Source organism: Diaphorina citri, unplaced genomic scaffold (genome assembly GCF_000475195.1).
Source record: "Diaphorina citri unplaced genomic scaffold, Diaci psyllid genome assembly version 1.1 scaffold340, whole genome shotgun sequence".
In the NCBI taxonomy this organism is placed as follows: Eukaryota; Metazoa; Arthropoda; class Insecta; order Hemiptera; family Psyllidae; genus Diaphorina; species Diaphorina citri.
In genome coordinates, this window is record NW_007377775.1 from 85365 (window position 1) to 105833 (window position 20469).

General features: G+C 40.1%; 1 protein-coding gene across 1 annotated transcript in view; it reads left to right on the top strand.

Moving 5' to 3' along the window:
* The window catches only part of LOC103507766 (synaptotagmin-6-like), a 22812-nt gene extending 3161 nt beyond the window's left edge, over positions 1-19651 (top strand). Inside the window, exons 4-13 of the mRNA XM_026822544.1 lie at positions 1130-1192; positions 1803-1872; positions 5170-5399; positions 5895-5998; positions 6844-7029; positions 7447-7660; positions 8915-9061; positions 9383-9506; positions 17676-17863; positions 19535-19651. Coding sequence (XP_026678345.1) covers positions 1130-1192; positions 1803-1872; positions 5170-5399; positions 5895-5998; positions 6844-7029; positions 7447-7660; positions 8915-9061; positions 9383-9506; positions 17676-17863; positions 19535-19651 — 1443 coding nt within the window. The remainder of the gene's footprint in view (positions 1-1129; positions 1193-1802; positions 1873-5169; positions 5400-5894; positions 5999-6843; positions 7030-7446; positions 7661-8914; positions 9062-9382; positions 9507-17675; positions 17864-19534) is intronic.
* The last annotated feature ends 818 nt before the right edge of the window (positions 19652-20469 follow it).

Consider the following 20469-nt stretch of genomic DNA (forward strand, 5'->3'; position numbering starts at 1 on the left):
GATCAAGTGACCATAGCCTAAATCCAGGGTAGAAAAAAATCTCACCTGCGGCAAAAAGAATGGGACGCGGGAACTTAAATTTGGGCGCTTTCCTGGGGAAAAAATTTGGTTATGTGTTTGTTTTTTTCCTCCCTTCTCCCTTCATTTTGGTGTTTGGGACTTTTGGCTTTTGGTATTTGGTTTGGTGAACAGGTGAACTTTTTGGTCAGATAATCAAATTTTGCCTGAAAGCTCTTTAAATTTTACAGAAACCACAGAAAGTGTTAAAAGTGCGTTTCACAAATTGAAGTTATGGTTTTTAAAAGTCCTATCTGTAGGTATTCAAAATGATGCCCCATCTCAAGTAATCTTTTGTTCCCGGAAGAATATCTTGAAATCAAGGTAAGTACCCCTAAGTATACCCATTGAAGTACTAGCTGTGAAGGTATTTGAAAGCCTTCAATTAATTGAGATGAAACCCTTCAATGGGTACAAATTTTTATAGCAAGCTTATCTACATCAAGTATTTTCAAAATCCACCCATATTTTAATCTGATAGGTATGAAGTTTTTTTTTTTTTTTTTTTTTTGTATTGAAAAAGTAAAAGCAAGCGTGTGTAGAAGGTCCACGGTTCGAATCCCACCATCGACAAAAAACCGCACTCGTCTTTCGATTACTTTTCGATTACAAATAATTCAACGGGTAACTTTCTGGTGTTCTCGTGTTGACGTGTTGACAGTATTGTGTCTCCTATCACCCATCTGATGAGAGGTATACCACTGGATGGGCATGCTACGACACAGACCACAAGAGTCTAATGTAGCAGTTGTTTCATTGCTACGAACCAGCACCTGAAGGGGAAGTATTGTGTCTGTTCTCGCCCATCTGATGAGAGGTATACCACTGGATGGGCATGCTACGACACAGACCACAAGAGTCTAATGTAGCAGTTGTTTCATTGCTACGAAAGGCGGTGAAACACCAGTCACCAGAGCTGCCCCGTAATTCGCAAAATATACGACACATTCAGCAGTAAATTCTAGACAAATACAGTATGCCTGAAGACGCGACCAAGCAAAGCTTTTTCTGTCACTATTTCTGCAACTCATCTGTCTTTCACACGAACTAATCTCACTTATTTTCTTCACAGGCCAACCAGCGAGTGGAAGAATACAAAAGACAAATCAAACAATTGGCTGTCAAACTGAAGGAAGTAAGTAATCAGACTTGAGGTCAGAATGAGAATCGATGGAGTATAATCGCATGGTCATTAACGGAGGTCTTATCGTTCTGGAATTGAACAGGGGTGGACGGGATAGGAGAAAGCCAGCCGTTCCGAGAACGAACCTTATCTGTTGAAGATAAAGTTCATCCCGGGCAAAAGTCAAACCTGTGACTTAGCGCTTACAAGGCAGGCGCGCTACCCTGCGAGCTAACTAGGCTGGCTGAATCAGGATTTAGCTACTGCATTGCCTACTTTATTACCAAGATCACGCCATCCTAGCAATCTTTTTGAGCAATCCTGACAATCTCTAACTTGAGGTCAGAATGAGAATCGATGGAGTATAATCGCATGGTCATTAGCGGTGGTCTTATCGTTCTGAAATTGAAGAGAGGTGGACGGGAGAGGAGAAAGGCAGCCGTTCCGAGAACGAACCTTATCTGTTGAAGATAAAGTTCATCCCAGGCGCGCTAACCTGCGAGCTAACTAGGCTGGCTGAATCAGGATTTAGCTACTGCATTGCCTACTTTATTACCAAGATCACGCCATCCTAGTAATCTCTTCTAGTAATCTCTTTGAACAATCTCTTTTATTTCTTCAGGCTGAAGCCAGAGCCGAATTCGCTGAGAAGACCGTCAAGAAACTGCAAAAGGAAGTCGACAGACTGGAAGGTAAGACCATCCTGTTTCTTTTGACAGATTCCCAAATGACTTATTTAAAGTTACTCAACTTCATTTCCAGCTTTATTTGAATTTCAAGTTCCAAGTTGGACGGACTTCTTTGAAAAAGAAAAAGGTCATTTTCTTTCGGCGACAAGCTGCCCACCTCCTCACACCCTGCCGGAGTGAGGCCGGGAAAAGCCACCAGCAGCACGCGATCGCCCGGTGTATCCGGTCACCAACCACGCGAAACGTTGTTTAACAATCGAGAAATGGTGCAACTATCGCCGCCGCTGGCTGAATTACTTTTGTTTTTTGATTTTCACAGACGAACTGTTTCACGAGAAGGAGAAAATCAAAGACATTTCTGACGATCTGGATGCTACATTCGCTGAATTTCTTTCCGCTTAAACCCCTCACCCTGGCTTTCGTATTTAGCTTTTCCATCCCATTACCTTCGGTATCTCATTACCAATTTTTAATCTCTCAAGATTTCACGGAGACATCCATCAAGATGTTCTCATTCCATCCCACCCATACGTATTTTCATTCCGTGTCTTCTTCTTCTTCTTCTTTCTCAAGCCTTGAATTTCCAATAGTCCGCGACGTAGAAGGCACGGTCATTGCTAGTAGGTCACTTTGGGATCCACCCTATATTTTCGCCATCTCACTTGATCATTTTCTTTTCATTCAATTTCTCAAGAAGTCCCTTTTCCCGTCAGTTCTGGCGCCATTTTTCGGATCACCCCCTAGAAAAGCTTCCCCAATTGTACTTCCCTTGAGAGTAACTCGCAATGAACTTCTGGAGGTTGGCGGTTCGAGTTCAAGTCATATTATCGAGGATGCATTGGGGAAAACCGAGTAGTGGTCCCAAAACCCATCCCTGAGGTACACCCGAAACAGTATCCATTTAGATATCTATTTGTTGGCACCTAAAACTGGAATCGGTCGGTGAGGTATATATACGTATATACGAGTGGAACCATTCATTAATTGGAGGAAGTTGGAGGAACTTCATATTATGACAAGTACTTCTGCAAAAAAACAGTTCAAATTCCTCATCATCTTTGGCCTTTTCCGATCGATCCTCGTCCAAGTTTCGTTGATCCGATTTGATCCCAATAACACTCGAGGTTCAACTGTCCCTACTCGGTAGAGGTCGGTAAGTTTCGTCAAATTTCGTGTCGATGATCGTTCCTAGCATTCCACGCACGCATCCTTTGTCTTCGCATCTAAAACTTTATGTATTGAACTGATTCCATTATAGCATCCAGCAATCCAGCATGCCATCAAAACCCCATCTCTGACGGCTAGATTCGTTAAGAGCATCCATGTTTGCATTGATTGTATCATTTCTCATTTCTTTGTCTATCGATTCTTTTACTGAAAGCATCCATTTTTGCATCCATTGTATCATTTCTTTGTCTATCGATTCTTTTACTGATTTTAAACTACACTTCCTTTTGTCGCGAATGTTCTGAAATCTTAGATCACGGCACTGGGCCAGGCCAAGTTCCAGTAAGCACGCCCGTCTGTTTCAAATAACTTGTACGATATCACGACTGTAGTTTTTTTTTTTTTTTTTTTTTTTTTTTACAAAAACCCTTGTTTAATCTAATTATAATCATTGTTTATCTTCATTTTTTTTTTTTAGAATTTTAAGAATTTATTTTATTCACGATACATTATTATCGACTAACCCCATATTTAATCATCTTAGGCTAGGTTTTTAGACTTTAAGCTAACGTTTACTAATTTAGTACACAGCTACAGAAGAACCTTTGGTTTGTACATTTTAACTGCTGATGCCAACGAAACAAATTAAAATTCAAGAAAATTAATTTACTTACAGGAGAAAAAGAATGACGAACCATATTCAACTATAAATTATTTTCTTGTGTTTTTTTTTTAATCAACAGTTTTTGTGTGTAGTTTTAGTTTGTAGGACATTTTACTCTATTTTATTTTATTATTACTGTTTTATTTTATTTTATTTTTTGTTTTGTGGAGAAAATATTTCGAGAAACACTTGCACAATAGTTACGGGTAAGCTTTGTGGGTCAACTTTGAACAACTAATGGCTTCTGAAATTCTCCAAGATAAATTACGGCGAAACAACTCAAAGTTTCCACAATGATTTTTTCCCAAGCAAATCTTTAGGAAGTCACCATTTTAAATCACCGAGTCTTTTTCGCGATTTTATTTCTCCACACTTTGTTTTCGTTTGTTTCTTACTAATGGTTAATATTTAAATAAAAGAGTTCTAAGCTAGTCAAATTATTGTTTAATTAGTGTCTATCCTATATTGTTAGTATTAAATGTAACTATTCCCTAGAAGTATGTCAAGAAAGAATAAAATAGACTAATAGAGTATAATAGAATAGAATAGAATAAAATAGAATATACCGTGTTTATCCCGTCAGAATGAGACTGAAAGTCCCTCTATTCCCGCAGTCTAAACAAAGTACACCTACATAATTATTATGTATTTCACTAGTAGTTTTTACAGAAATTTTACTTAAAGTCCTGTTTGCTTTTTTTCTTCATAAATATAGAATTATTATTATTTTCATTTTTTTATGTTCATTAATTGTTTCTTGTCGACCATCTTTCGGATCACCCTTATCTCTTTCTCTGGACACTTTTGGCTCCCGTAAATGGACAAGTCCTCAAATTTGGTCTCTTTGTTAACGTAATGGGACAAAACGGGTTCAATGTGTTTTGAACCATTTGTACACAAAGTTCCTTTAGAAATCTAGAATTATCAATGACTCCTTTTTGGATTGAAAAATCTCCCATTAGAGAAATTTCTGATTTAAGGTAATTGGCGAAACCCGGCATATTTTGACACCAAATAATAAAGTGGTGAGGATTTTCTGGTGTCATTTACAACCGAAGAGTCCGAAGTGAAGAAAGATCACTGAATTTATCCCCTTTTTTTGGCCAGTACATTTCAAAATATCATAACAAGTTACCAAATATGTTTATTTATTTTTTTAACCACATTTAAAAACATTATAGGAAAAAAAAAAGGAAAATCTAGTTTATTTCTACTAGCATGTTTTTGTTGTTTAATTTATTTTCAGTATTTTTTGTTATAGATAAAAGTCATTTAAATGAGAACAAATAAATGCAAAATACATTATTGTTCCTTATTATTATTTATACCCTTATTCTGTTTTTGTTTCTTTGTTTGTTAGTTCGTTTTTTTTTTTTTTTTTTTTTTTTTAAAGGGAAATGCACTGGATTTTTGAGTTGAAATAATCGATGTTCTACTGTACTTAAAATAACAATAATAATTTCTTCCAGTATCCGGGCACACGGTGCTAGGTCTGGGCCTGGCCGGTCTCGTGTTTGCAGCCACCGTCTGTCTAGCGACATGCTACTGTCGGCGCCGTACCTCCCCCCTAGAGGCCAAGAAGCTCGCCCTCTCCCAGATGACCTTGAAGCGGCCGACGGCCGTGCGGTCACCGGCAGCGGCCGGGCCCAACAGTCACTACCTCAAGAAGTCCCCCTCGCCCACCTACGCTACACCGGTGGTGAGTCACTTCTTTCCTTTCGTAATAAATAGCATTATTTTTCATTATAAAAATTAAAAAGACAATTGAGATTCGACATTCAATGAAGAAACTGCGGTGAGCTTTCGAGAATACTCAGATTAAGGAGCGCGGTAGCGCCCCGCCCCGCCAAATCAAGAAAGTTTTACCGCACTACTAGAAATATTATACGCCATAGAGAATAAAGTAGCCGTTTTCAGGTAGTTGTAGAGGGACACCTACAAATGGCGGAAGAAAACGGATTCCTATTATCAGACCAAAATCACAAGAGATATGTTTACGAGTGCTGGAATTGAAGTCTTCAACCTCGTTCCAGCGCTCGTAGAGTAAAGTGGGAACAATCTCATTTAAATTACATTGCCTACAGGACATTCGGAAAAAAATCGGATGAAACTCACGACAAAATAGGAACGGCACGAGTAATAATGTACTTCACCTATTCCACGCCTTATCATATCATTCATATCTCCCTTCCAGGCGTCCCTGGTGAACAGCCCCACCGGATCGACCAACTCCAACAACGGCGCAGGAAGCAACAGCCATAGTCCAATACAACCCTGTGTGGCGTTACCAGGCACTGTGTAAGTATTCTGACAAATCGAGATTGAACAAAACGTTGAGTAGTTATGGTGGGAGGTGGAACAAGGGCATCCTTGAAAACGGCTTATAGTCGCGGACCTAAAAACGTCGCGAAGAAATGCCCTTTGTTTTTTTTTTTTTAAATTCAAACAAATGCCTAAATATAACTTCGGACAAACCGCTGTAACAAATTGAAGTGAATTTCCACACACAAAAAGGCCACTGAACCTTAGTTGTAGCGGCAAATAGGCCCCCAAAGATGGTGGCTCAAGCTTATACGAATGTACGAATCTAGAGACTCGTTTGTACACAAAAAAAGCCCACTCTGAGGCTTGGGTGTAGGAGTAACCGCCCCAAAAGGGAGCAACCGCCCCAAAAGATGGGTTAAGCTTCTAAGATACTATAGAATATAGAAGATCGTGTTTAAAAAAGATTTTAGATTTTTTTTCTCCAAAAAAGCCGCCAGCCAAAAGAATCATCCTTTCACCGCAATCTCTCCCTCCCTTCCAGCGTTATCACGGAGAACGATGAAGCTTAGTTGTAGCGGCAAATGGGCCCCAAAAGATGGCGGCTCAAGCTTATACGAATGTACGAATCTAGAGACTCGTTTATACACAAAAAAAGCCCACTTTGAGGCTTGGGTGTAGGAGCAACCGCCCCAAAAGGGAGCAACCGCCCCAAAAGGGAGCAACCGCCCCAAAAGGGAGCAGCCGCCCCAAAAGATGGGTTAAGCTTCTAAGATACCATAGAAGATCGTGTTTAAAAAAGATTTCAGATTTTTTTTTCTCCAAAAAAGCCGCCAGCCAAAAGAATCATCCTTTCACCGCAATCTCTCCCTCCCTTCCAGCGTTATCACGGAGAACGAGAAGGCCGCCCCTCTCGTCCTGGGTGTTGCCGGCCCTACGACCGCCGGCAATGGTCCGGCGGCTAACGGCACGGATTCGGACGACTCTTGCGCCCTCGTTAACAAGGAGACGGTCGACTGCGACGGAAATGCGGAAGGCAAACTGGGCCAGATATTCTTCAAGATCAAGTGAGTGTAGACCTTGATACAAACACAAAAAGCCCACTCTGGGTGTATGTCTCTAGCTCTTACCGTTCTCGAGATATTTTGTTTACAGACAGACACACACACGGACTAATGGCTGAAACTTTGGATTTAGGCTTACAAAAAGCCCACTCTGGGTGTATGGGCAATATAGCCCCCAAAAATGGATTAAGCTTATACTAATCTACAAAGTGTAAACCTTCCTATTCCTACCCTACATGGTTTTACTTTACTTGGTTTGATAGAGGGAACTGTTCCGTTCTGTGGACGAACCTTATCTGTTTAGGATAAAATCCTCCCAGTCAGTCAGTTCAGTCGACCGTGTCCACCGGACACACCTTTAAACCTCTATCAAACTTGAGCAGTCCATTCGAAATCTCAAACCAAACTGTTCCCTCACAGGTATCAAGAGAAGGAGAACGTCTTGGTCGTCACGGTCATCAAGTGCCGTGACCTCTTCATCAAGGATACGCCGTCAGGATCAAGTGACCCGTACGTCAAGGTGCATCTCCTACCCGACAAGCAGAAGGTCAAGACTCGAGTCCTGCGCAAGACGAGAAATCCGATCTACAACGAAGAGTTTACGTTTACTGGAATTACGCCACATCAACTGAAGGTAAGCGATTTTGAAATTTCATTGAAAAAAAGAACGATTTGATAAACTAGAGGTTCCATAAACTGTTGGCTGTCCGACTTGGGGAACTTAAACAGGAAGCAGACCAGTGTCTTGCTGTGGGACTATAAATAGGGATCAGAGCAGCCAAACCCTAACCCTAACCAGGCTGGCTAGCTGCGGGTTACAAAGGGTTTATCGTGTTTCAAAGGAAAAACATAGGGAATAGGTACCTCATGATGGTTGACTGCGGTTTGGGACGGGCCTAGTAATCTTGGGTAGAGATTATCAACCCCCTTGGTGGAAAGTGCAGCTAAAAAAATGTAAATGTAAAGGCAGTTTCTTTGTGTTATTATGTCACAACTTTGGTGCTCACTGCAGCATTGTAGGATTTTCCCAATATCTCAATAATCTAAAATCACATGTTTACCTACCATGCTGGCACCGGTCGCTATGCGCATTTATTTCTATGTCATAGCTACTCATTTTCCTCACGAGGCTGAGTACCTAACCATGCTGGCACCGGTCGCTATGCGCATTTATATGTCATAGCTACTCATTTTCCTCACGAGGCTGAGTGGGCCCCGCACACGCAGTCACGGAATCAATCATTTGCATGATACAAATTTCTTGACCCCGCCGGGAATCGAACCCGGGTCTCCCGCGTGCACCACGGAATCAATGATTTGGATGATACAAATTTCTTGACCCCGCCGGGAATCGAACCCGGGTCTCCCGCGTGCAAGGCGAGCGCAGTGACCACCTAACCAGGGAGCTGACCCATCGTCATAATCTGCAGAAGACTACTTAAGCTGGCATTGCTGCAAATGCCTTGATATCCTCTATTGTGGAAAGTGCAGCTACACCGCTACAACCCCAATACCAACAACTGTTGAGCTCACTCCAGAAAAACAGGGAAAGTAAAAAAGGATTCTACAAAGACCTGATCGATTCTAATCCTTATTTCTCTTCCAGGGCTCTACGCTCCACTTCGTCGTCTTTAGTTTCGACCGCTATTCTCGGGACGATATCGTGGGACAAAAAACACATCCTTATTTCTCTTCCAGGGCTCTACGCTTCACTTCGTCGTCTTTAGTTTCGACCGCTATTCTCGGGACGATATCGTGGGCGAAGTATTCTACTCTCTCCAATCCTTTGAAACCTATGTAACTGTTGAGCTCACTCCAGAAAAACAGGGAAAGTAAAAAAAGGATTCTACAAAGACCTGATTGATTCTAATCCTTATTTCTCTTCCAGGGCTCTACGCTCCACTTCGTCGTCTTTAGTTTCGACCGCTATTCTCGGGACGATATCGTGGGCGAAGTATTCTACTCTCTCCAATCCTTTGAAACCTATGGTCACTCCCTATCTTTCTGTCGGGACATACAGCCGAGAAACTTGCGAGTAAGTCTGTTTAAACTTGATAAGGAGAACCAAAAAGGCAGATATATTTTGCAGAACTTCAAAGAGGTAAGTCTGTTTGTTTCTCTATCAAACTTGAATTGCCAGCCCTAGTTAGCTTGGTTGGTAGTGCGTCTGCCTTGTAAGCGCTCGGCCGCGGACGGATTTTATCCTGAACGGATAATGTTTGTTCTCGGAACGGGTGGCTTTCTCTTATCCTATCTTCCTTCTCTCTTCGATTTCGGGACGATAAGACCTTAGCAGTTACAATTCCCTCTATCAAACCTATTAAAAAACTTAAATTCCTATTTCACTCTATTTCAGATAAAGTCTCAGGGCCGGGGTGAGATCCTGCTGTCTCTCTGTTGGCAGCCGGCAGCCAACCGCTTCACCATAGTGGTTCTCAAGGCTCGGAATTTGCCCAAAATGGACGTCACTGGTCTTGCAGGTAATAATTTGTGTGCAACCTTTCCCCGTTTGTTCTCCGAACGACACAAAATGTCCTTGTAATTTTAAAAATAATCTTCTCTTTCAACCAACCTCAGTGGTGCAGTGGACTTTGAATCTGGAGGTAACCACCGAGTCCAAGTAATAATAATAGTGCTTATTTATACTGCTCGCATAGGACTGAAAAGTCCCTTTACTTCAGCAGTAGGCTACTACTATTATTGTGGTCAACCCCAGGTGGGAATCAAACCCAGAACCTAGTGCTTGAAAGATAGAAGCCCTCTGAGCTAACTGGTCTTATGAGCAAACACTTGTGGGATTGTACAGGGGCTAAGTAAGTGTCCACAACAGAGAACCAACCATCAACCATAGCCTAATACCAACCCATGGGAAACGAACATTCTAATGAACAGAAGTGTCCTAAATAAAGCCTTGTCCTAAATAAAGCCTTGACCATAGGTCCAAAAATAGTACTCATACTTACAGAAAATTAAGAACTTGAGTCTCGTATTTTTTCTGAGATGGTCAATGGTTTATTTCGGATAAATATTCTAACCCGGTACTTGTGCAGAAGTCACGTCCGAGGAATATTGCTACCAAAGGAACTGGCACAAACAAGCAGTGACCAGTGTTATTATAGGGTTAGGTTAAACACAAAAAGGAGCTTTTCTTTTCCACAGATGTGACTTCTGCATAATTACCTTCTAACTAAAAAAGTAGGAGGTTCCAGGCTCTGTTGTGGACACCCTGGTCAGATGAATTATCTCAGATTTGAGAATTTGACCACAGTGGATCAATTCGGATGGGTGACCATCTGGATAATTGGATGCTTTCCACAGATGAGGTTAAAAATTCGATTGGTTTTTAAGCTACGATAAGCAGGGTTTCTGCAAAAGGTCATTCATCCATTCATTGAATACATGCGGAATATTTTTAGAAATATCTTCATACATTTTACCCACCCCTATTCATAAAATAATTAATTATAACAACCTTTACCTCTTAATTATGATTACCTCATATAAGGGTCCAATAAGGGACTTTCCTCAAGATGTTCCAATGAGCAGATTTCAAGATATGTTTAGAAATATGCACTATTATGAGTTGTAAAATATACATGCTGGATGGCTTTTTTTAGATGGTTGAAATTTCCATTCCATTATACCCCTTTGCTGTCTTTAAGTTCAGGTAATAATGAGGATAGTGGCAAATACTGACCCCATTGGGATCAGAAAATGTGAAGAGGAGAAGTAACAGCAGGGTTGAAATTTTGTAGCTTTTTTTTACAATGTTTACATTTACATGCATTCCACCCTTTCAAAACAGAAACTAAATGTAAAATAAGTAGGTACTTAAATAATAATCATAATAATAAAAATGTAGGTAGAATCATTATGCTTTGGAGATAGGTAATTTGAGTCCAAGTCAAGTCATAAAATTTAGTGAGGTGTATTAATCAAGGAACTTTTATGGTGGGCATTCATGCTTATTACATACTTTTAAAATTTCATTCCTATTGTGAAGATTCCTAAAAAAGTTTTTTAGGGATATCCCAGCATCCAGCCATTTTTAACTATTTCTTAAAGCAGTGATATTTTTTTTGTTAGGATTTCTAAGTAGTAATGTGAGTCGAGAATCAAGACCTTACATAGAATGCATAGTGTCTGGGAACATGATTATAATAGGTAGCAGTTTTTTTTCCAGTTTTTTTTTCCAGTGAGAATACAAAAAACAGATTGACCATTTACCTACCTACCTACATATTATCTTTTACCTTTTCAAATATTCTGATACTTATCCAATAACTTTAGAGATACAAATTATATTGAATTTACAAATTATCTACCTACCTATATGATAATTATACACTTACAATATTATCTCGTACATAATAAATAAATAAAATATAAGAAATATATACCCAATATTATTTTTAAGACAATTCATAGTGTTTTCATTTGGTTAATGGGCTGAATAAGTACACTAGCATGCAAGACAAATTTCAATTTTAGCAAAAAAGAGAAAAAGCAAAATACTTACTGCCATTTTGTGGAGAAGTCTGATCAAAATCTGCTAGGTTGCAGGAAGAAGTTGAGGTCTTCTATGGCTGAAATGAAAGGGAGCAAAAGAGTGTATGTTAAATTAGATTAAGTAGGTAAGTATTTAAAGGGTCTTTCTTAGCAAGCTTTGAAGGAATACAGGATAGTTCTGTATTTTTTTTTTTCTTAAAAAAAAAAATAATAATAATAATAATAATAAATAAAAAATATTTAAGGCTTAGGTATACACCAGGATTCTCAACCAGTTTTTGTCAGCTTAATAGCTATCCCATAAGCAAAGATAGAGTAAAGACAGGACAGGATACTGTTTAGGATAATATCACCCCAGGTGGGAATCAAACCCAGAACCTAGTGCTTGAAAGATAGAAGCCCTCTGAGCTAACTGGTCTTATGAGCAAACACTTGTGGGATTGTACAGGGGCTAAGTAAGTGTCCACAACAGAGAACCAACCATCAACCATAGCCTAATACCAACCCATGGGAAACGAACATTCTAATGAACAGAAGTGTCCTAAATAAAGCCTTGTCCTAAATAAAGCCTTGACCATAGGTCCAAAAATAGTACTCATACTTACAGAAAATTAAGAACTTGAGTCTCGTATTTTTTCTGAGATGGTCAATGGTTTATTTCGGATAAATATTCTAACCCGGTACTTGTGCAGAAGTCACGTCCGAGGAATATTGCTACCAAAGGAACTGGCACAAACAAGCAGTGACCAGTGTTATTATAGGGTTAGGTTAAACACAAAAAGGAGCTTTTCTTTTCCACAAACCAGTTGCCTCTAATTCTTTAACAAGCTGGGTCCGTCCCTCCGGGAATTTTTTAGGCCGTAGTTTATTCGATCGTGGTTAAAGAATACCTTTGTACCTACCTAATTTGTTTAATATTCAGTTTATTATCATTCTTGATTTGATTTTTTGATTTTACTTTCATGTAATGATTTAAAATCAAGACTAGAGCCCGTTCTCCCTTTATTCCCCATATAATGTTCAAGTCACCCATACATTTATTGGCCTTGCTCGGCGTAGCTTAAGATAGGTGACGCTAAAACCGGTCTTAAATGATCGACTGAAGTGTTATCTAAAACTTTCTCGCTTTGAGTTCATAGGTTGTCGCGACAAATTTCGAGATCAGAGCCCATTTGTGTGAGAAAATGTGAAAAAAATCCCCCCAAAACCAGTTTTTTTGCTTTTATGGCTTTATGGTTTTCCGGACAAAATTTGCACCACCATTTTCTTGATCCTGGTAAAAAGACCTTTAATTTGATATATAGGTCGACCAGGTTTGGATAACTCCTTCTATGGGGACAGACCGACCGACAGACCGACCGACAGACAGACAGACAGACAGACAGACAGACAGACAGACGACACCGAAGCGAATACAATAGTCCGTCCACTATACCTTTTATTATGTTATTTCGTAGCGATGAAAAAAAAACTGCTACATTAGAAACAGGTGGTCTGCGTCGTGGCATGCACATCCCGTAGTATGCCTCTCATCAGATGGGCGAGAAGAGACACAATACTTCCCATTTAGGTGCTGGGTTAACACGAGAACACCAGAAAGTAACCCTTTGAAATATTTGCAATTTTTTGTCGATGGTGGGATACCAAACCTCTTTTTAAAAAATAATAGCCTACTGCTGGGGAGACGGTTTAGTCCAATTTGAGGAGTACTAATAATCCCTATTATACTTCTCTCGCAGGTGATTGGTCGGCTAGATCTGGGCGGAGACAAGAGCTCAGGTACCGCCCTCACCCATTGGACAGACGTGTGCAATTCACCCCGCAGACAAATAGCCGAGTGGCACAAACTTCGAGAGTAAACACAAACTCCTCCTAACACCCTTCTTCCACATCCATCAAGAGAGACGTAACCTCTTTAACTAATTTATCAAAGCTGCTTAAAAAATCACCAGTTTCTCAAGTAAAACTTAATGATTTATCAAAGCAACTTAAAAAATCACCAGTTTCTCAAGTAAAACTTAATGCAGCCCGTTCTCCCTTTATTCCCAACATAATGTTTAAAGTCACCCATCCATTTATTGGCCTTGCTCGGCGTAGCTTAACACAGGTGACGCTAAAACCGCTCTTAAAATAACGACTGAAGTGTTATCTAAAACTTTCTCGCTATGAGTTTATAGGTCGTCGCGACAAATTTTTCGAGATCAGAGCTCATTTGTGTGAGATAATGTGAAAAAAATCCCCCAAAAACCAGTTTTTTTTTGGTTTTTTGGCTTTATTGAACCACCATTTACGTATTCCTGGTAAAAAGACCTTTAATTTGATTTATATAGGTCGACCAGGTTTGGAAAGTCCTTCTATGGGGACAGACCGACCGACTGACAAACACCGAAGCAAATACAATAGCCCGTCCACTATACCTTTTTTTATGTGCTTATTTATACCGCTCGCATAGGACTGAAAAGTCCCTTTACTCCAACAGTAGGCTACTACTATTATTGTGGTCAAATTCTCAAATTATATTAAACAGGACTCAGGAGGGCATGGGTTCAATACCAGCCGAAATATGAAATTTTTTCCTCAATATAATTTGAGAATTTGACCGCAGTGGATCACTGAAGTTGAGTAATCTGGATCGGTGACCATCTGGATAATTGGATGCTTTCCACAGATGAGGTTAAAGATTCGATTGGTTTTTAAGCTACGATAAGCAGGGTTTCTGCAAAAGGTCATCCATCCATTCATTAAAGACATGCGGAATATTTTTAGAAATATCTTCATACATTTTACCCACCCCTATTCATAAAATAATTAATTATAAGAACCTTTACCTCTTAATTATGAAGATATTCTTCAAGATCAAGTGAGTGTAGACCTAGATACAAATACAAAAAGCCCACTCTGGGTTTATGTCTCTAGCTCTTACCGTTCTCACAGGTATCAAGAGAAGGAGAATGAATAGTAATTAGTAAATGAGACAAATGTATATGGGTTAAAAGTGTGGACACACCTTTTCCCTCTATCAAACTTTAGCAGCCCATTCGAAATCTCAAACCAAACTGTTCCCTCACAGGTATCAAGAGAAGGAGAGCGTCTTGGTCGTCACGGTCATCAAGTGCCGTGACCTCTTCATCAAGGATACGCCGTCAGGATCAAGTGACCCGTACGTCAAGGTGCATAGGGACTTTCCTTAAGATATTCCAATGAACAGATTTCAAGATATTTTTAGAAATATGCACTATTATGAGTTGTAAAATATACATGCTGGACGGCTTTTTTTAGATGGTTGAAATTTCCATTACATTGTACCCCTTTGCTGTCTTTAAGTTCAGGTAATAATGAGGATAGTGGCAAATACTGACCCCATTGGGATCAGAAAATGTGAAGAGGAGAAATATTGATCTCACATATCGTTGGTTAGGAAACAACACAGCTTAAGAACTACCAGTACCTGCCTCGGTCGTACACAAAAAGTCGAATCCGAGGCTTAGGTGTAGGGGCAGACAGCTCTCATGGATGGGTTAAGCTTCTACGAATCTACGAAGCTTCTACGAATCGACCTGCCTAGGTAGTGTAGTGATCAAGACGCTCGCCTGGTAAACAGGACTCAGGAGGGCATGGGTTCAATACCAGCCGAAGTATGAAATTTTTTCCTCAATAAAATTTGAGAATTTGACCGCAGTGGATCACTGAAGTTGAGTAATCTGGATCGGTGACCATCTGGATAATTGGATGCCTTCCACAGATGAGGTTAAAGATTCGATTGGTTTTTAAGCTACGATAAGCAGGGTTTCTGCAAAAGGTCCATTCATTGAAGACCTACACGTGGAATATTTTTAGAAATATCTTCATACATTTTACCCACCCCTATTCATAAAATAATTAATTATAAGAACCTTTACCTCTTAATTATGATTAGCTCATATAAGGGTCCAAAAAGGGACTTTCCTCAAGATGTTCCAATGAGCAGATTTCAAGATATGTTTAGAAATATGCACTATTATGAGTTGTAAAATATACATGCTGGATGGCTTTTTTTTTAGATGGTTGAAATTTCCATTACATTATACCCCTTTGCTGTCTTTAAGTTCAGGTAATAATGAGGATAGTGGCAAATACTGACCCCATTGGGATCAGAAAATGTGAAGAGGAGAAGTAACAGCAGGGTTGAAATTTTGTAGCTTTTTTTACAATGTTTACATTTACATGCATTTCACCCTTTCAAAACAGAAACTAAATGTAAAATAAGTAGGTACTTAAATAATAATCATAATAATAAAAATGTAGGTAGGAATCATTATGCTTTGGAGATAGGTAATTTGAGTCCAAGTCAAGTCATAAAATTTGGTGAGGTGTATTACTTAATCAAGGAACTTTTATGGTGGGCATTCATGCTTATTACATACTTTTAAAATTTCATTCCTATTGTGAAGATTCCTAAAAAAGTTTTTTAGGGATATCCCAGCATCCAGCCATTTTTAACTATTTCTTAAAGCAGTGATATTTTTTTTGTTAGGATTTCTAAGTAGTAATGTGAGTCGAGAATCAAGACCTTACATAGAATGCATAGTGTCTGGGAACATGATTATAATAGGTAGCAGTTTTTTTTCCAGTTTTTTTTTCCAGTGAGAATACAAAAAACAGATTGACCATTTACCTACCTACCTACATATTATCTTTTACCTTTTCAAATATTCTGATACTTATCCAATAACTTTAGAGATACAAATTATATTGAATTTACAAATTATCTACCTACCTATATGATAATTATACACTTACAATATTATCTCGTACATAATAAATAAATAAAATATAAGAAATATATACCCAATATTATTTTTAAGACAATTCATAGTGTTTTCATTTGGTTAATGGGCTGAATAAGTACACTAGCATGCAAGACAAATTTCAATTTTAGCAAAAAAGAGAAAAAGCAAAATACTTACTGCCATTTTGTGGAGAAGTCTGATCAAAATCTGCTAGGTTGCAGGAAGAAGTTGAGGTCTTCTATGGCTGAAATGAAAGGGAGCAAAAGAGTGTATGTTAAATTAGATTAAGTAGGTAAGTATTTAAAGGGTCTTTCTTAGCAAGCTTTGAAGGAATACAGGATAGTTCTGTATTTTTTTTTTTACTAAAACAAAAACTACAAAACAAACAGAAAGTCCACCAACAGAGAGTCCAGTTAATGAGGAGACTGAAGGCAAAGACAGTCCAAACAATGAAGTAACAAATAGTACAGACACAAATGAAATAGCATCAAACAGTCCAGAAACTAAAGAAACTGAAACATCCGCTAATCGTTCTCTTAATACGAGCAATGAGGAACCCTCGGATGATACCAACAAAACACCAAGTGCCAAAACCAAACCATCAAGCAATGCTGAAGAACCTTCAGATGATGCTAACAAAACACCAAGTGTCAAAACCAGACCAGCTGCCAAAACACCAAAGAGTGTGCCTAGGAGAACCCTCGAACCAAAGAAGTTGACACCGAAGCAAATAGAGAAAGCCGTATTTTGGCACCTGGTCCAAACGTAGCCGGCTTATCAGTGCACGGAACCCGTTCAAACAAGATGATGTAAGTGAAAAATACTACTATCACGTCACGTGAGCTAGTTAAAGCCAGCCTAGTTAGCTTGGTTGGTAGCGTGTCTACCCTATAAGCGCTAGACCGCGGGTTCGATTCTCGCCCCGGGGCGGATTTTATCATGAACGGCTAACGTTCTCGGAACGGTCAGCTTTCTCCTATCCTGTTTTCGTTCTCTCTTCGATTTCGGGACGATGGGACCTTAGCAGTTACAGTCTCCTCTATCAAAAAGCATTTATGCTTGACACAATTAAAATTCCTTCCTCCCTCCTTCCTATTAGGTATAATGGAGCAACTTGTTCTTAGCTGACAGTCTAAATAAATCACTACTAACTTATTCTTCCCTCTCCCTGCAGACCCCTACGTCAAAGTGTACCTCCTGTACAAAGGACAGCGGGTGGCCAAAAAGAAGACCCACGTCAAGAAACGAACCAAGTACAATAATTTAGCGTAGAATATTAAGCGCGGAACGATTTTTGTGACAAGCATTTATGCTCAACATTATTTCTCATTTAAGAATTAAAATTCCTCCTATTCTTTTCTCTCCCTGCAGACCCCTACGTCAAAGTGTACCTCCTGTACAAAGGACAGCGGGTGGCCAAAAAGAAGACCCACGTCAAGAAACGAACCCTCAACCCTGTCTACAACGAGTCGTTTGTGTTCGAGGTACCTGCTGACAATTTGGACAGTGTCAGTCTCGAGCTATTGCTTCTGGACTGGGACCGGGTCACCAAGAATGAGGTAAGCGGCCTCGGAGCTGCATACTCAGAGTGGATTTCACCAATATTTTTTCAGTCCTCAGAAGGCCTGTTAAGCTAACAGCCTGTTTGAGGCTGAAAAGAAGGTTGGTGAAACCCACCATCAGTGCCCTAAATCACCAAAGTATGGAAAAGTATCTTACAAGTGTAATAGCCAATGGAAAAGCAGAATTTTGAATTTGGACGTAGCCTCGGAGCATACTCACACTCGTATTTATGAACAAGAATGATCGTTCTTAGATCAGTCTCAAGTCAAAATTGACCAATCAAATGCCTTGAGACTATGCTTGGCACGAACTTAAGAGCCAGCATTTTGTTCATAAATATGGGTGTCAGAGTGGATTTCACCAATATTTTTTTTTCAGTCCTCAGAAGGCCTGTTAAGCTAACAGCCTGTTTGAGGCTGAAAAGAAGGTTGGTGAAACCCACCATCAGAGGAGATCAACAAACTTTTTAACATCAAAACTTATCTCTTCCAGCTTCCAGCCTAGTTAGCTTGGTTGGTAGCGCGTCTGCCTTGTAAGCGCTAGGGTTCGATTTCCGCCCGGGCCGGATTTTAACCCTAACGGATAATGTTCGTTCTCGGAACGGCTGGCTTTCTCCTATCCTGTATTCCTTCTGTCTTCGACATCGGCACGATAAGACCTTGGCAGTTACAGTTCCCTCTATTTTTTAAAAGGTTATTTTAAAAGATGAGGGTTATTTCGTAGCGATAAAAAAAAAACTGCTACATTAGAAACAGGTGGTCTGTGTCGTAGCATGCACATCCCGTAGTATGCCTCTCATCAGATGGGCGAGAAGAGACACAATACTTCCTATTTAGGTGCTGGGTTAACACGAGAACACCAGAAAGTAACCCTTTGAAATATAAAGTTTTATCGCACTACTAGAGATATTATACGCCATAGAGAAAGTAGCCGTTTTCAAGTAGTTGTAGAGATGTAGAGGGACACCTACAATTGACGGAAGAAAACGGATTCCTATTATCAGACTAAAATCACAAGAGATATGTTTACGAGTGCTGGAATTGATGTCTTCAACCTCGTTCCAGCGCTCGTAAAGTGGGAACACTCTCATTTGAATTACATCGCCTACAGGACATTCGGAAAAAAATCGGATGAAACTCACGACAAAATAGGAACGGGCCTTACGAGTAATAATGTACTTCACCTATTCCACGCCTTATCATATCATTCATATCTCCCTTCCAGGCGTCCCTGGTGAACAGCCCCACCGGATCGACCAACTCCAACAACGGTGCAGGAAGCAACAACCATAGTCCAATACAACCCTGTGTGGCGTTACCAGGCACTGTGTAAGTATTCTGACAAATCGAGATTGAACAAAACGTTGAGTAGTTATGGTTATTTCGTAGCGATGAAAAAAACTGCTACATTAGAAACATGTGGTCTTTGTCGTAGCATGCCCATCCCGTAGTATGTCCCTCATCAGATGGGCGAGAAGAGACACAATACTTCCTATTTAGGTGCTGGGTTAACACGAGAACACCAGAAAGTAACCCTTTGAAATATTTGCAATTTTTTGTCGATGGTGGGATACCAAACCTCTTTTAAAAAATAATAGCCTACTGCTGGGGAGACGGTTTAGTCCAATTTGAGGAGTACTAATAATCCCTATTATACTTCTCTCGCAGGTGATTGGTCGGCTAGATCTGGGCGGAGACAAGAGCTCAGGTACCGCCCTCACCCATTGGACAGACGTGTGCAATTCACCCCGCAGACAAATAGCCGAGTGGCTCACATATCGTTAGGAAACAACACAGCTTAAGAACTACCAGTACCTGCCTCGGTCGTACACAAAAAGTCGAATCCGAGGCTTAGGTGTAGGGGCAGACAGCCCTAATGGATGGGTTAAGCTTATACGAATCGACCTACCTCGGTAGTGTAGTGATCAAGACGCTCGCCTGGTAAACAGGACTCAGTTATTATATCACAACTTTGGTGCTCACTGCAGCATTGTAGGATTTTTTCCAATATCTCAATAATCCTAACATCCAATATTTATGTACCTACCATGCTGGCACCGGTCGCTATGCGCATTTATATGTCATAGCTACTCATTTTCCTCACGAGGCTGAGTGGGCCCCGCAACATCCAGTCACGGAATCAATCATTTGCATGATACAAATTTCTTGACCCCGCCGGGAATCGAACCCGGGTCTCCCGCGTGCAAGGCGAGCGCAGTGACATAGGTAATTATATACCTAGATAAGAACATACACAGATTGATATGGATATCGCACATGTGTATATGGACTTGTCTGAGGATGACCATGAGTCAGGAATTCAGTGATGTCCAACCTACAGGCGGTGGACAAATCTTCAGAATACTCATATTTTAGCCTGTAGTACAAACATGGTTTTAGCTGCCTCGGTGCCTCGGTGGCGTAGTGGTCAAGACGCTCGCCTGGTAATCAGGAGGGCGTGGGTTCCATCCCAGCCGAGGTATGGAATTTTATCCTCATTTATTTGAGAATTTGACCACATAATAATAGAGCTCTAAGGGTTAGGTGGTAGAGAACGCCTAAGGCGTTAACCTCGCCTAGTGGTTGCCTTCCACTCAAGAGTC